The sequence below is a fragment of the Maniola jurtina genome, chromosome 13 (genome assembly GCF_905333055.1).
Source record: "Maniola jurtina chromosome 13, ilManJurt1.1, whole genome shotgun sequence".
NCBI classification, from domain to species: Eukaryota; Metazoa; Arthropoda; class Insecta; order Lepidoptera; family Nymphalidae; genus Maniola; species Maniola jurtina.
The window spans coordinates 7,258,353-7,271,418 of record NC_060041.1 but is presented as its reverse complement, the minus strand read 5'-3'; the positions used below and the strand labels follow the sequence as shown (position 1 = coordinate 7,271,418).

At 38.5% G+C, this 13,066-nt stretch overlaps 1 protein-coding gene across 5 annotated transcripts; it reads left to right on the top strand.

Annotated features, from left to right (window-relative positions):
- Nucleotides 1-161: 161 nt before the first annotated feature.
- On the top strand, nt 162-13,058 carry LOC123870821 (phosphatidylethanolamine-binding protein homolog F40A3.3-like). Of its 5 annotated transcripts, none has more exons than XM_045914282.1 (5): nt 162-298; nt 8,739-8,835; nt 10,403-10,526; nt 10,932-11,145; nt 12,095-13,058. In XM_045914282.1, the coding sequence occupies exons 2-5, from the start codon at nt 8,755-8,757 to the stop codon at nt 12,231-12,233; spliced, it is 558 nt and encodes a 185-aa protein (XP_045770238.1). In that variant the 5' UTR covers nt 162-298; nt 8,739-8,754; the 3' UTR covers nt 12,234-13,058. The 5 variants fall into 5 exon arrangements, with proteins under 5 accessions (XP_045770238.1, XP_045770236.1, XP_045770237.1 ...); XM_045914280.1 differs by having other exon boundaries at nt 8,721-8,835; XM_045914281.1 differs by lacking the exon at nt 162-298 and adding an exon at nt 2,019-2,041 and having other exon boundaries at nt 8,721-8,835.
- The last annotated feature ends 8 nt before the right edge of the window (nt 13,059-13,066 follow it).

Here is a 13,066-nt window from a genome sequence, read left to right as displayed (position 1 = left end):
TGCATGGTTGCAACATGAATACCTTTAAATTCAGCCAATCACAACAATTATTGAGATTGTGGCAACCTTGTGGCAACTCTATCTATACAGTCTAGTATAATATTGTAGTCTTTGTATACAGTATACACAGAACCTTCAGCTGACGTTTCTAAACCGGCATTTGGCATATTTTAATTTTTTTTATTGAATTGAAATCAAATGATTCAATAGAAGATTAAATTAACTTTATCTAGTGGTATTGCGTATTAATATTTAAGCGTTCCAATTAGAGTTCCAGTTTTCAGTAGCCAAACGCGAGGTAAGTTCCTTTTTAAAATATTTTATTATTTTTGTAACATAACCTAGAAAACAAACCGGACCTATGAAAAGGCTTGATGTAGATTTCAACTACTGCAATCAACACATTACGTAATGGTAAATTCGTAGTACCGAATTATACTACAGCACTATAGTCCGTAGGCTCGATGATTCCAGATGTTTCTAAATAATATTTGATTCTCGCTCTAATAGCTTGCTATTTATCAAATTATCATACAATATTCAAGACAATATTCAGATATACTTAATACTAAATGAGGGTTGCTATAGAAAGATTGAACATCAAATTGATTTAAGGGTTCATGAAGGGAGCAGGGGCGAGTGGTCTTGAAACCCTTGTTAAAATTTTACAGCACTTATATTGATCCAATTAACAGATAAATAGAATGGTAGTTTTGATAACAATTCCCCATGTAAAACCCGATAAAAGGCTTTTCCGAAATCAAGGCTTACCGCCCTCCTTGCCGTCAATCATTGCCCAGCGGTGCGTGAGGTTTACAAGAAAATCACTACCAGATCGGTCGTGGTGAAACCCGTATTTATCACTGATCAGCTGATACTAGGGTTTGTTCCCGGGAATTCTCGTCCCGGGAATTCCCGGGAAATCGGTCGGTCTCGTACCCGGGAAATTCAGCTCGAGAAAAGTCGAGACATCGAGAAGTTTAAATAAACATTTTTACGCTTAGCTTTCTTTGTAAATGCGAGGCGGCAGCGGCATCCTTTGACAGCACGGCTCGTGTCTGTCGGTATCCTTTGTTTTTGCCTTAATCTCTTATTTAATTACATTAAAACTGCCAAAAATTGTGATACCATACCACCCACATAGTGAGATTAGTGAGTGATCTTTAGTTATGATGAGAAAAATTATGATTGTTTTTAGTTAAGATGTTTGTTTTAAGCTGATTGTTAACAGAGATTTTGTTTTTTTTTATTAAAGATTAGTGAGATTAGTTATAATAAGAAGAAGTATGATTGTTTTTAGTTAAGATGTTTGTTTTAAGCTGATTGTTAACAGAGATTTTGTTTTTTATTACAGATTAGTGAGATGAGATTACTTATGATAAGGAGAAGAAGTATGATTGTTTTTAGTTAGCAATTTTGTTTTGAGCTGATTTTTTATTGAGAACTTGTTTTTTTTGTTAAAAATTATGTTGATTTTTTTCATGTAAAATAAACACAGTTAAATTAAAGACTCTTTTTATTAATTAAACAAAAATTTAGACGTATTTTATTTTTTCTCGACAACCCGAGAAGACCCGAGAAATCAGGCTCGAGAAGTCTTGACACCCGAGAACTAAAAAACCTCGAGAAATCGGAAACCCTAGCTGATACTCTTCAAAATATCCCAGCAGCTGGGTGTTGATAAAATTTGCTCCATAACTTTGGACAGTGCAGAGGTAATCGCGATAGGCCTGCGGGTTAGTTGCCTTTCTTTGAAATAGGGTGAACTAGGGCAGTCTTACACAAAGATGCAACAGTGCTGGAGAAGTTAGACTGCCGAAATAGATGTGTTAAGGCCGGTGTTATCTCTGGAGAACATGTTTTGAGCACAATCACAGGAATATCGTCCGACCCACTAGCTTTATTGGTATCACGAAAGAAATTATTAAGTGCACACAGCAATGCTCTGTGTGAAGTATATGTCACACAGCAAACTTTGACACCGCAAGCTGGTAGGCGGTGTTCTTCCCTGTCGTCTAGCGTCGAGTTGGCAGCAAAGGGTGTGAGTGTGTGTGTGTGTGTGTATTTTATTGTATTATGGTTGTCACTGACTTAAGTCATACCTACTGCTTAAACACTAACTGCACGCTCAAATGTATTATGGCTTTAGGTAGGTTATTTAGAAATGTTTACCAGCAAGTGAAGGAAGTCACAGCCGAGGGGCCCAAAAAAAACTATTTGCTTTATTACTTTTAATTAAATTATAAAAATTAAAACTAATTTACAATTAGAACTTATTCTATAGCTACGCGATGTAACTAACAGAATTTGGAAACTATCGCTACGCGATGTAGGTGATAGAATGAAATTTATTTTATTGCCGTTTTTAAAGAAAACTAGAATTTGGGTCGCGGTTGCGAAATCGCTGACTCCACCGCTCGTGTCTTGAAGCTGCATCATGAGTCAGCGCTATACGTGGAGCTGTGCGATATAACTCCTCCACCCTGAGATCAGCAACTATTTGAGAACGCTGTGACAAAATGTTGCTGGGAGCTGCTCTCGAAGTCGGCTGGGGTCTTCATCTTCTTGGTGATCCTTTTTCGGATTGATATTTATTCCAGACTTGATTGCGGAGCTGCTTTTATATCGTCGAAATAATATGATACCACAGATGAGTGCAAGTGTACTTGATAGTATGACGTAGAATGGTATCGTCGTATGATAAATCGTTGTAGATTCTTGTTCCAAGTGCAATGTTGGCTGGAGCATGACTTTAGTCTGAATAGAATGTAGGTTTCTTAGGTCGATCGACTTCATACTTCTGTGATCAAGGCTTGTCTGTTGTAGTTTCTTCTCGAAGTTGATGTTCACGATTTTAAGGGGTTGACCCGCAGCTTTATCTTCTCCATTACATAAGGTGTGAATTTGCGTAGGGTGTGACAATGATAGGATATAGTGTTGTTCATCTTCTTCAATTCTTCCATGGTTTCTTAGGAGGGGGTTGTAGTCGCAATACCGCCGGTGTGGTCCAAAGTTTGATTTTGAAATTGATTCTGGGTGCAGTCCGATGATGTTCGAAGCTGATGACTCTTCTTTTCGCAGAGGTAATTGGTGATTGTACTTCGGGCATTCAGCCTCTATGTACAAGAACATATGCCTGTTGGATAGGATGTAAGGAGAGGGCGGAAAGAGAGCCTGCATGTTTCTATTTGGGAATACAGCTAGCTTATATAAATCAAAGGACTCTACCGATACTATATAGGCATTTTAAAACTATAACTATTCATTTACCACAGTAATACTAACTGCCTTTATAATTCCCTATAACTATTCTAATCTAAAGGTTAAAACCCGAAATGCTCCTTATTAAGGATCCTACTCCGTCTATGAGACCTCTTTTTTGAACGATTTGACTCTAGAATTGTCAGCTGGATCAACATGTTGTCCAACTTGCCGTAAAGATGTTTTAATCGATTTGAAATTGTTCACATAAAACGTGGGTGTCATTTTACACGGTCTCAGGTTTTACTGTCTGAGTCACTGTCATTTGAACGTTAGGAGGGTCGTTCGGATGAAAAGTATACTGTAATAATTTAGGAATTCGTTTAATTCTATGTTTTATTTTTTTAGATATATAGATGTGGATCGGAAGGTCGGCTAGGACTTTGTCCTGGATGTATCGTGGACCTAATTTCTGCTGGATTGTAGAAGGGTTTCTTATGACTGTCAAATGTAATTGTCTGTGAAACTTGTTGGGTGGTTCGTCAGTCATAGGTACTTCCAGGATCGGGTTTTCCCTACTGGTATGAGCAGTTTCTGTGGATGAACCTATTGAAATATGGTCTACCGATGGATTTGCTATAATGGAGCTAGTCTCCTCGTTATGGACTTGTATTCGCGACAGGGCGTCGGCGTTGGTATTTGCTTTACCCTTTTTATATACTACAGTAAAATTGTACTCGCTTAGTCTGAGTTTCCAACGAATTAGTCGTGAGTTGGGTTCCTTCATGCTCATAACCCACTGTAAGGGTTTATGGTCGGTTATAATTTTGAATTTTCGACCAAATAAATAGGGGCGGAAATATTTTGTTGCCCATACGATAGCTAACAATTCCTTCTCGATGGTACTATAATTTAATTCGGAATCATTTAAAGTTCTCGAGGCATAACAAATAGGCTTGTCGGACCCTACGGGGCCTTGGGAAAGTATTGCACCGATAGCGACGTTAGACGCGTCAGTCGTGAGAATGAAGTCTTTACTAAAGTCTGGGTACTGCAATATGGGGTCATTGGTTAAAAGATTTTTACATTTTTCAAAACAATTTACGTACTCAGAGTTCATAGTGATTTTATTTCCCTTTTTCAAACATTGTGTGAGGGGCTTAGTCAGTCGAGCAAAGTCAGGGATAAATTTTCTATAGTAACCTAATAGACCTAAAAACTGTTTTATTTCCTTGGTCGTTTTTGGAATTGGGTAGTTTTCTATAACTCGAATTTTGTCGGGGTTAGGCTTGATACCTTCCCTAGAGATAATGTGGCCTAAGTAAGCTGTCTCTAATTTTAAAAATTCCGATTTATCCATCTGGATCTTAAAGTTTGATTCCCTTAATTTTTTAAATACTTTTTCTAGGTTAACTAGGTGTTCCTGCAGGGATGTACTAAAAACAATTATGTCATCTAGATAGACTAAGCACACGGTATTTTGTAATTCCTTAAGGACGTTATCCATTACGCGCTGGAAAGTCGATGGTGAGTTTTTTAATCCCATCGGCATTCGTAAAAATTCGTAGTGTCCGTGTTCGACATTGAACGCGGTTTTAGGGATATCCTCGGGGTGCATCTCTACCTGATAAAACCCACTAGCAAGGTCTAAAGTAGTGAAGTATTGGCAGTTACCAAGTTTGTCGAGTACGTCCGTAATGTTCGGGATGGGGTATTTATCGTCTAAGGTTTTTTCATTTAATTTCCTAAAGTCTACGACTAACCGCCATTTTGTTTTACCAGAGGCGTCTGCCTTTTTGGGAACGACCCAAATAGGTGAGCTCCATGCGGATTCCGAGGGTCGTATTATTCCTTGATCTAACATCTTTTTAATCTGGTCCCTAACCTCCTGTCTATGAACAAAGGGATAACGATAGTTTTTGCCATGTACTGGGATTTCGTCACTAGTTCTAATGCGATGCTTAATCTTGTTGGTGAACGTTAACGCTTCGCCTTCGATATAGAATATATCGGCATACCTAGAACATAAGATCTCTAAATTAGCACGTTCTTCCGGATTCAAGTGCTCGGTACGAAGTCGCGATAGAACTTCTTTCGCGCGGGATGATAGATTAACTTTTTGGAACGTCTCTAAATTATAAATTTCGGTAGTAATCGTCCTATCCATGGAGAAAATAACGTCATGCGGAGTTGGGTTAAAGACCTCTAATATTCCTCGATTGTTTCTAACAGCTGTTAAGCAACTAGGTATAACGCAATTTGATATTACCTGCTCGGAAATTAAAACATCGCCGTCTTGACTATTAATAGGTAATCGGAGTAGTTTTGATGAGTTCGCAGGTATCACGTCTTCATAATAATTCACATTACGCGAATTATACATTTGAATAGGGTTTACGGCATTTTCTGTGTATAGTAGTCTGTCTTTAAGGTCTATTTTAGCTGCCCACTGTTCAAGTAGATCTAACCCTATGAGTCCGTCAAAGTAATTATGAAATCTGTATATAAAGAATTTCATATCGGTCATGTCGTTGAACTCTGTGAAGGTCGGTATTGTAATCGAATAGTCGCTACGGGTCGTCGCATGCACATTAGTTACTTCAAATGGGTCATAATTTGGCGAAATATGGGGAAAATATAGCTCCACAGCTTCCGGGCTTATAAAGGACTGGTTAGCACCTGTATCGATGAGTAATTTAATAGGGGGGTTGTTAATTTGAATATATGGAAGCTGTCTTTGCGTTTGCATGTTGAGCTCTATTTTGGTCTTTTTAATTTGGGGGCTTTTTGAAAATCCGACTGGGATTTACTCGTCGAAGGTTTTTCGTCAGATTCTGGATGTGGAATCTCGTTGGTTGCGTCATAGTATGGGTTATTATCGGGGTCAACGTCACCGTAATTGTCGGGATCGTCGGTGTATGTAGCGTAATTGTCGTATGGTTCTGGGTCGAAATAATAGTCAGGGTAGTCGTCGTAGTAGTTTTCATGGAAATTAAACTCATGGACGTTCGTTTCCCGGGGATAGTTGTTTAACTGTGGCGTAAATCCACGGTTATAAAAGTTCGTGGGTGGTAGTTGTTTAGGTGTATAATTAACAACTCCACTCATGGGCTTTTGGAACTGATTTTGGTTCCTAGGGGGAAGTCTAAATAAATTACTCTTAGGGTTATAATTAGGTGGCGGCGCACGGAACATTTGTTGCGTGCGAGTCGGATGATGTTGATTCGGCTGACCTACCTGGTTTTGTCTCCAAGGCAGCGGTTGCTGCTGTTGTGGCTGCAGGGGAACCTGCTTCTGCATTGGAGGCACAAATGGAGAAGAATGGAATGCTTTTGGTATTGGTGATGGGAACACCATAGGGTTCGCGGTAAGCGGCTTCGGTGTCGCGTGTTTTCTGTCGTTAAATGATTCATTCCTACTTTGCATATAGGTAGCATTCAATTCTTCTTGTACGAATTCTAGGGCTTTTTCGATACTGTCAGGACGCATGCAGCGAATCCGGGAGCCGAGAGGCTCTTTTAATCCGCGTACGTAAGCCTGCATAGTTAACTTTTTATAAAGAGCGCGTTTCGCCTCTACCGTTGAGGGAAGTGTCTCATGAAGTACTACGTAGGTCATAATGGTACTAAATAATGTCTGGCATCGTTCATAGTACTCTTGTGGAGTACTATTCCCTTGTGTCGCTAAAGCTAAATCATTGTAAAGCGCGGTCTCGTCGCGTTGATCGGAGAAGTTATTAATTAGGGCTGTCCTAATTCCTATCCAGTTGTCTGAGATACCATTTGAATTTATGAACCTCGCCGCCGGACCGGTGACCTTGTTGAGGATACAATTGATTAGACTTAGGTTAGTGAGTTCGGACCCGGGTTCGGTTCCTATGTAGTGACTCACTAACTGATCACAAATACTTATAAATCTAGGTAGAACGTGCGGGTTCCCGTCGAATTCGGGAACTACGCGTACGGCCTTAAGTATAGTGTCGGGGTCGTGACTCGCCATGGTCGCTTCCCTTATCGACTCTAACCTATTTATATCTAAATTAAATCTACGGGAGGTCCTACTCGATGCAGGCCCTCCTGGGTTCGATTTCCTAGGATGGAAAATCGTGGGAAATTATGAAATAGGGGGAGTAAGGACACAGGCAGTTCTATGTACTTACATAAACATTTCCTCTGGGCTTGAATCGATTTTCGGATTCTCCTCGGCTCGTGCTTGTAGGTTCTTCTGTAGGATCTTGAGGAAGTGGTCACGACACGACGTGCTTCTTCTTGAATATCCTACCCCTTTAAGACTGCGCCAGTGAAGGAAGTCACAGCCGAGGGGCCCAAAAAAAACTATTTGCTTTATTACTTTTAATTAAATTATAAAAATTAAAACTAATTTACAATTAGAACTTATTCTATAGCTACGCGATGTAACTAACAGAATTTGGAAACTATCGCTACGCGATGTAGGTGATAGAATGAAATTTATTTTATTGCCGTTTTTAAAGAAAACTAGAATTTGGGTCGCGGTTGCGAAATCGCTGACTCCACCGCTCGTGTCTTGAAGCTGCATCATGAGTCAGCGCTATACGTGGAGCTGTGCGATATAACTAGCAGCAAGTTTTTACTTTGTATTTTGCTGTATCATGTCACTTTACATAATTAGTAGGCTCAGCTTGTGTTATGCCACACTTATGTTCTACTAAAGCCCTAGACAAACAGATCTACATATATATCAATGACTAAAGCCGCTAAAGGGTGGCAGACAACAAACGTCTAGAGCAGCACATCAGGTTACACACTGAACAATATATAGCATCTACAAAGAACTATAATATGAACTTCATAGAGCGACGCAATAACTCGCGCCGGAAGCAGCGCGGTCTGCAGTATTTTTTTTTTCATTGCTAGATAGGCATGCGCTTGACGACAATCATGCTTAATATGCAGCTATATGGAGACTACATACTCATCCAGCCTCCATACAGTTCCTTATGTTAAAACTTCTCGAAGATGTGTTGAACAGATGTCAGTTACCCTAAGTCATGTCTAATTACATAATTAGTACCAATTTATGTAGACATTCGCTCTGTGCTTGATAGGAATAGTATGTTTATGGTGTAAGTCATGGCAGGCATTTGGTGACTTGCACATTTCTCCCATATATTACACCTGAGTTAGCTATGTCATATTTCTAGTGTTTATTATGTTTATAAACATAGATACCATGCATGTTTATCTCAACTAAAATCGAGATTATACCCTTCAATGATAAAAATAGTATTGATTTCATTTTAACTGTATGATTGTACGGTCGACTTGTTAGCAATAGTGTAGGGGATGCAATTATTCAACAAAGCGAAACCTACCTTGTACTTGTTACAATAATTCTGTTTTCATTCGCCGACTGGCCATTCTCTACGCAAACTGCAGTAGTTTTTCAGCTTGTTTTATTGTATTAATATTTAAGATTATTTAGATAATAAAAATGGGGTATATTTTTAGATTTGCAATTGTTTTGTTACTGTCCCACAGCGCTATGGTCAATTTTAGGGTGCTTGCTCGAGCCATGTCGTCGGTTGCGAGATCCTTCGAAGCCAACGGCGTGGTACCCGACGTCGTCTCGAAAGCGCCACAGGCTTCTGTCACGGTGAGATGAACATATTTTTTAATCTTTAACTTAAAAACTTATGGTGAAATTAAATAAAATGAATAAATAACAGTTTTTTGATGTACTTACATAAAATATGTTTGTACACCTACCCTACGGCATCTGAAATGACAATCTGGGTTTAATAATAACCTTCTTTTAACTTAATTTCATGTATCTTTATACCTTTAATTTAATCAATTCCTACTACATTTAGGCTTTATCTGGTGATAGCCAAATATTTCCATTTATGTAACTATTTTATCTAACCATCTTTTAATCCTGATTTCATAATTGAAAAATTACATAATTATTTAGTCTATAACACATTTTATTCACGCGCAACGTCATATAAAAAATAGCAAAATAATCAATAATGCCTTAAATATTTTTTTCCATTGAAGTACAAGATAAAGTTGAAACTTAAACCCGACTGCGATCGTCGTTTTTCTGTCGCTTGGTATATTTTAATGTTGTAGTACATTTATATTTATGAAATCAGAATTTTCTCCTCTTTCATTTGACACCCCACTCGATACAATAGCAAAAAAAAATTTGGATACCTTCATTTTTTCGTGTAATATCCGGGTCATTTTTTTCGTATAAAATGTAGCCTATGTCACCCGGACCTTTACGATGAATCGATTGACATCTCATTCATCAAAATCGGCCCAGTAGTTTAGGCGCTAGGGTGGAACACACAGAATCTGGATACAAACATACACACATACATACATAGACTACTAAAATCATAACCCTTCCTTTTGGCTTTGCCGCAGTCGGGTAGTAATAGTGTACCTACACAAAAGAAATAGTTCAATCTGAAGTAGTAACATGGCGGTTTGCATAGATCATAGACTAGTTAAATACACACATGAATACACAAATCTTATCTCCGTTTTTTGTCTAGTTGAAGTCTATACATTGCAGCCTGGCTTCACGGCTTTGTGTTCTAGTAGCTATTGAAATCATGGCCCTCCTGAACTGTAAAAAATGTATTTTAATTTAAATGTTAATTTTTTATTATTTGAAGTTTTAAATGTTAAATTAGTTAAAAACACAGAACCCTAATCCTATCCTGTGTTATCTTAATTAGTGTTTCTTTTTGTAATGTAGACATACCAATTTAAGCCAACACGTATATTTTATTCTCTTCCTCTATTATTCTTTTGTGTAACTTCATAATAGAAACCAACAGTCTGTCTTATTTTGATCCTACTATGAGTACAATGTCATGCTCATTAATTGGAAAATGACGACCATGAAGTATTATGCAGTCACCTTCCTCAATTTTATTATTATTAGGTAGGTAACTCACGGATGTAATCATCTTTGTGTTGACACTATGTTGAAAAATGTCGCATCATAGTTATTTAGTTGGCAAAATGGCTAAAATTAAGTTGCTTCCAAAACAGCTCAACAATCGCACATCCACTGTACTTTTATTAGTAGATGTCAGTAGTCATATCCCATTAGAGAATCGCATAAAGAATTTCCAAATGGTAGTAAAGATTTTTGCTTACAGTATGTTTAAAAACAGGATTGTGACAATTCAAAATTTTTGCAGGTTAAATTTAAGAGCGGTGCTGAAGTTAATAATGGAAACGTGCTTACACCAACTCAAGTGAAGGATGTCCCAAGAGTTAGCTGGCTCGCAGACCCCAACACCTTTTACACATTGGCGATGACTGGTAAGCTAATTTATGACTACATAATTTACAAGGAACCAAAAGCTTAATTTGCAATAATCCGCTAAACCAAAGAAATCTGTATGGTGCAACATAAAGCATGCGACAAGCATCGCCCGCCCTTCCACTGATAAACATGCAGGAAAAGCCAGCCACCAAGCAAGCCACACGCAGCACCGCACAAATCCGAAAACCACTCACGCACGTTTCGCCCCGACACCGGAGCATCCTCAGGAGATGTAGACCTTACAATGCCTAGTTGCAAAGTCAATTTAAAACGAAGTCTACGAAATTATTTGAATGTTTCGTCTCCACCACTGAATGTGCCTAAAATAACCTTATATTTCTAACCAACTTCCAAACAAGAGGAGTTCTCAATTCGGCGCGTATTTTTTTTTTTTTTTATAGACCCGGATGCGCCGTCCCGCAAGGAGCCAACCTTCCGCGAATGGCACCACTGGCTGGTCTGCAACATCCTCGGGAACGAAGTAGAGGTGGGCGACACGCTCTCCGCCTACATCGGCTCCGGCCCGCCGCCCGGCACCGGCCTGCACCGCTACGTGTACCTGGTCTACAAGCAGCCCGGGAAGATTGACTTCGACGAGCCACGCCTCCCCAACAAGTATGTGTTATAGCTGAGATAGTGGAAAGGGATCACGATCCTCAGCAATGAATATACGTCGGAAAGATGGCTCACTTAATATATGCTCATTTAGCCGCGCGAACTACAAACGCCTATGTACCTATGTGGAGGGAGTTGGACAAATTCGTAAACATTGCTTAATGTTTTGATAATATTTGTTATATGAACATATGTATATCCTCATCAAGCGAAAAAACCCCTCTCTCTCTTTCTCTATTTGTCAAAGTCATTACTTTGAACATTTTATTTTTCTAGTACAAAAAGTAAGTAGTATCTGTGATGCAAGCTAGGTATCTCTGTGCCAAACATCAAAATTGGGAAGGCCGTGAAAAAGGTGACAGACTGATACACTCTCGCATAATATTGGTGTTCGCGCCGCTAGGATGTGTGTATACCTAGATATATGTGTCGAGTGACGTGACGCGTATAAAGTGTTAAAATGAGAACCCCAACATTCAAAATGCGGCCAGATAGACAGCTACGCGCAGCCGTGTGTGCGTCCACCATGTTACTTATTCTCAATTCTGTACAGTAGTAATGAAATGCTTTAAACATCATTAGTTGTTATTCGAGCTTGTTCGACACCTATCCTGAACAATTGGTATGGGTAGTATGAATAGTTGCCAATGTATATTATATACCGTTGTTGAAGTGACAAAGTTGCATGAAAAAACTGACTGAGTTGTCAGTTGCCCACAGGACGGCATTACTAAATAATTTATTTGTTCTTAAAATTGTTCTTTCTACAAATTGTGTCATAGTTGTTTTGTTACATATTATAACTTATAACGATTTGAAAAGAGCAAACTGTTAGTTTCTTACTGGCTCTTCTCAGTAGAAGCTGCATTCCGAACCAGTGATAATGTTTTAGACGTAGCATAAGAGACACTAGTTGTCCTAAATGATTTTTTTTTCATGATTCTTTCAGTTCCGGTGACAAGCGCGGAGGGTTCTCCATTGCAAAATTCGCCAAGAAGTACAACCTGGGCGACCCCATCGCCGGGAACTTCTACCAGGCTGAGTACGATGACTACGTGCCCACACTCTACAAGCAGCTTGGAGCCTAAACATAATATTATACAGTTCAGGCGATTATATTCCCATTTAGTTCGTGCTTTCTGCCACGTATAACCTATATAGGTACGTTCAACGCAATAGTGAATAGGCATCTTCTAGGCAAGCGTGCTCCAACACAGACTTAATCATTGGTTTTTTTTAAATATATTTTTTATTCGATTAGACTTTTACAAGTACTTTTGAATCGTCAAATGCATCTACCACTGGTTCGGAATGCCTTTCCTACCGAGAAGAACCAGCAAGAAACTCAGCGCAAACTAGCAACTCTTTTAAAAGATTTGATACCTATACAATATTATAACATGTATAAAAGTAATTGATGTCCCGCGCGTTGCTGGAGCGAGCTGCAGGTCAAATCCACGCTCTTTTATCATTTATATAATCTTCAATTGTATAATATGCTTTTTACAGGACCATTTTCATAGATTTTTTGAACTTTTGTAAAGGCAAGCACAAAATTGTGGAATTTTGTTATAAAAGATTTATTATACCCATTAGAGAGATTAGAGATTATAACAACAATGAAAGATTGCAATGAAAATAAATTCGCGACTTCGTCCGTGTGCATTTAAATTTTATAAAATGCACTGAGAACTTTTGATTTTCCGAAATATTATTAGTATCCCGGTCTTCAACTGTATACATACAAAAAATGACGTCACGTTGCTGTGTTGCGGTATAATTTAAGGACAAATCAACAAACAAACACATTTATTATATTAGTTATTATGATTAGTGATTTAAGAAATGTTATTGAAAACTTGTTACTGGTATTAACAGTATCTACGGTGAATAAAATTACATTTTGAAAAATCCAGGCTTT

What these genes read in the sequence shown, in the direction of transcription:
- LOC123870821 (XM_045914279.1), top strand. Translation starts at nt 8,674, where the DNA reads ATGGGGTATATTTTTAGATTTGCAATTGTTTTGTTACTGTCCCACAGC. An exon ending in CGCCACAGGCTTCTGTCACG is followed by an intron (nt 8,836 to 10,402) that starts GTGAGATGAACA and finishes AAATTTTTGCAG; the next exon opens with GTTAAATTTAAGAGCGGTGC. An exon ending in GAGCCACGCCTCCCCAACAA is followed by an intron (nt 11,146 to 12,094) that starts GTATGTGTTATA and finishes TGATTCTTTCAG; the next exon opens with TTCCGGTGACAAGCGCGGAG.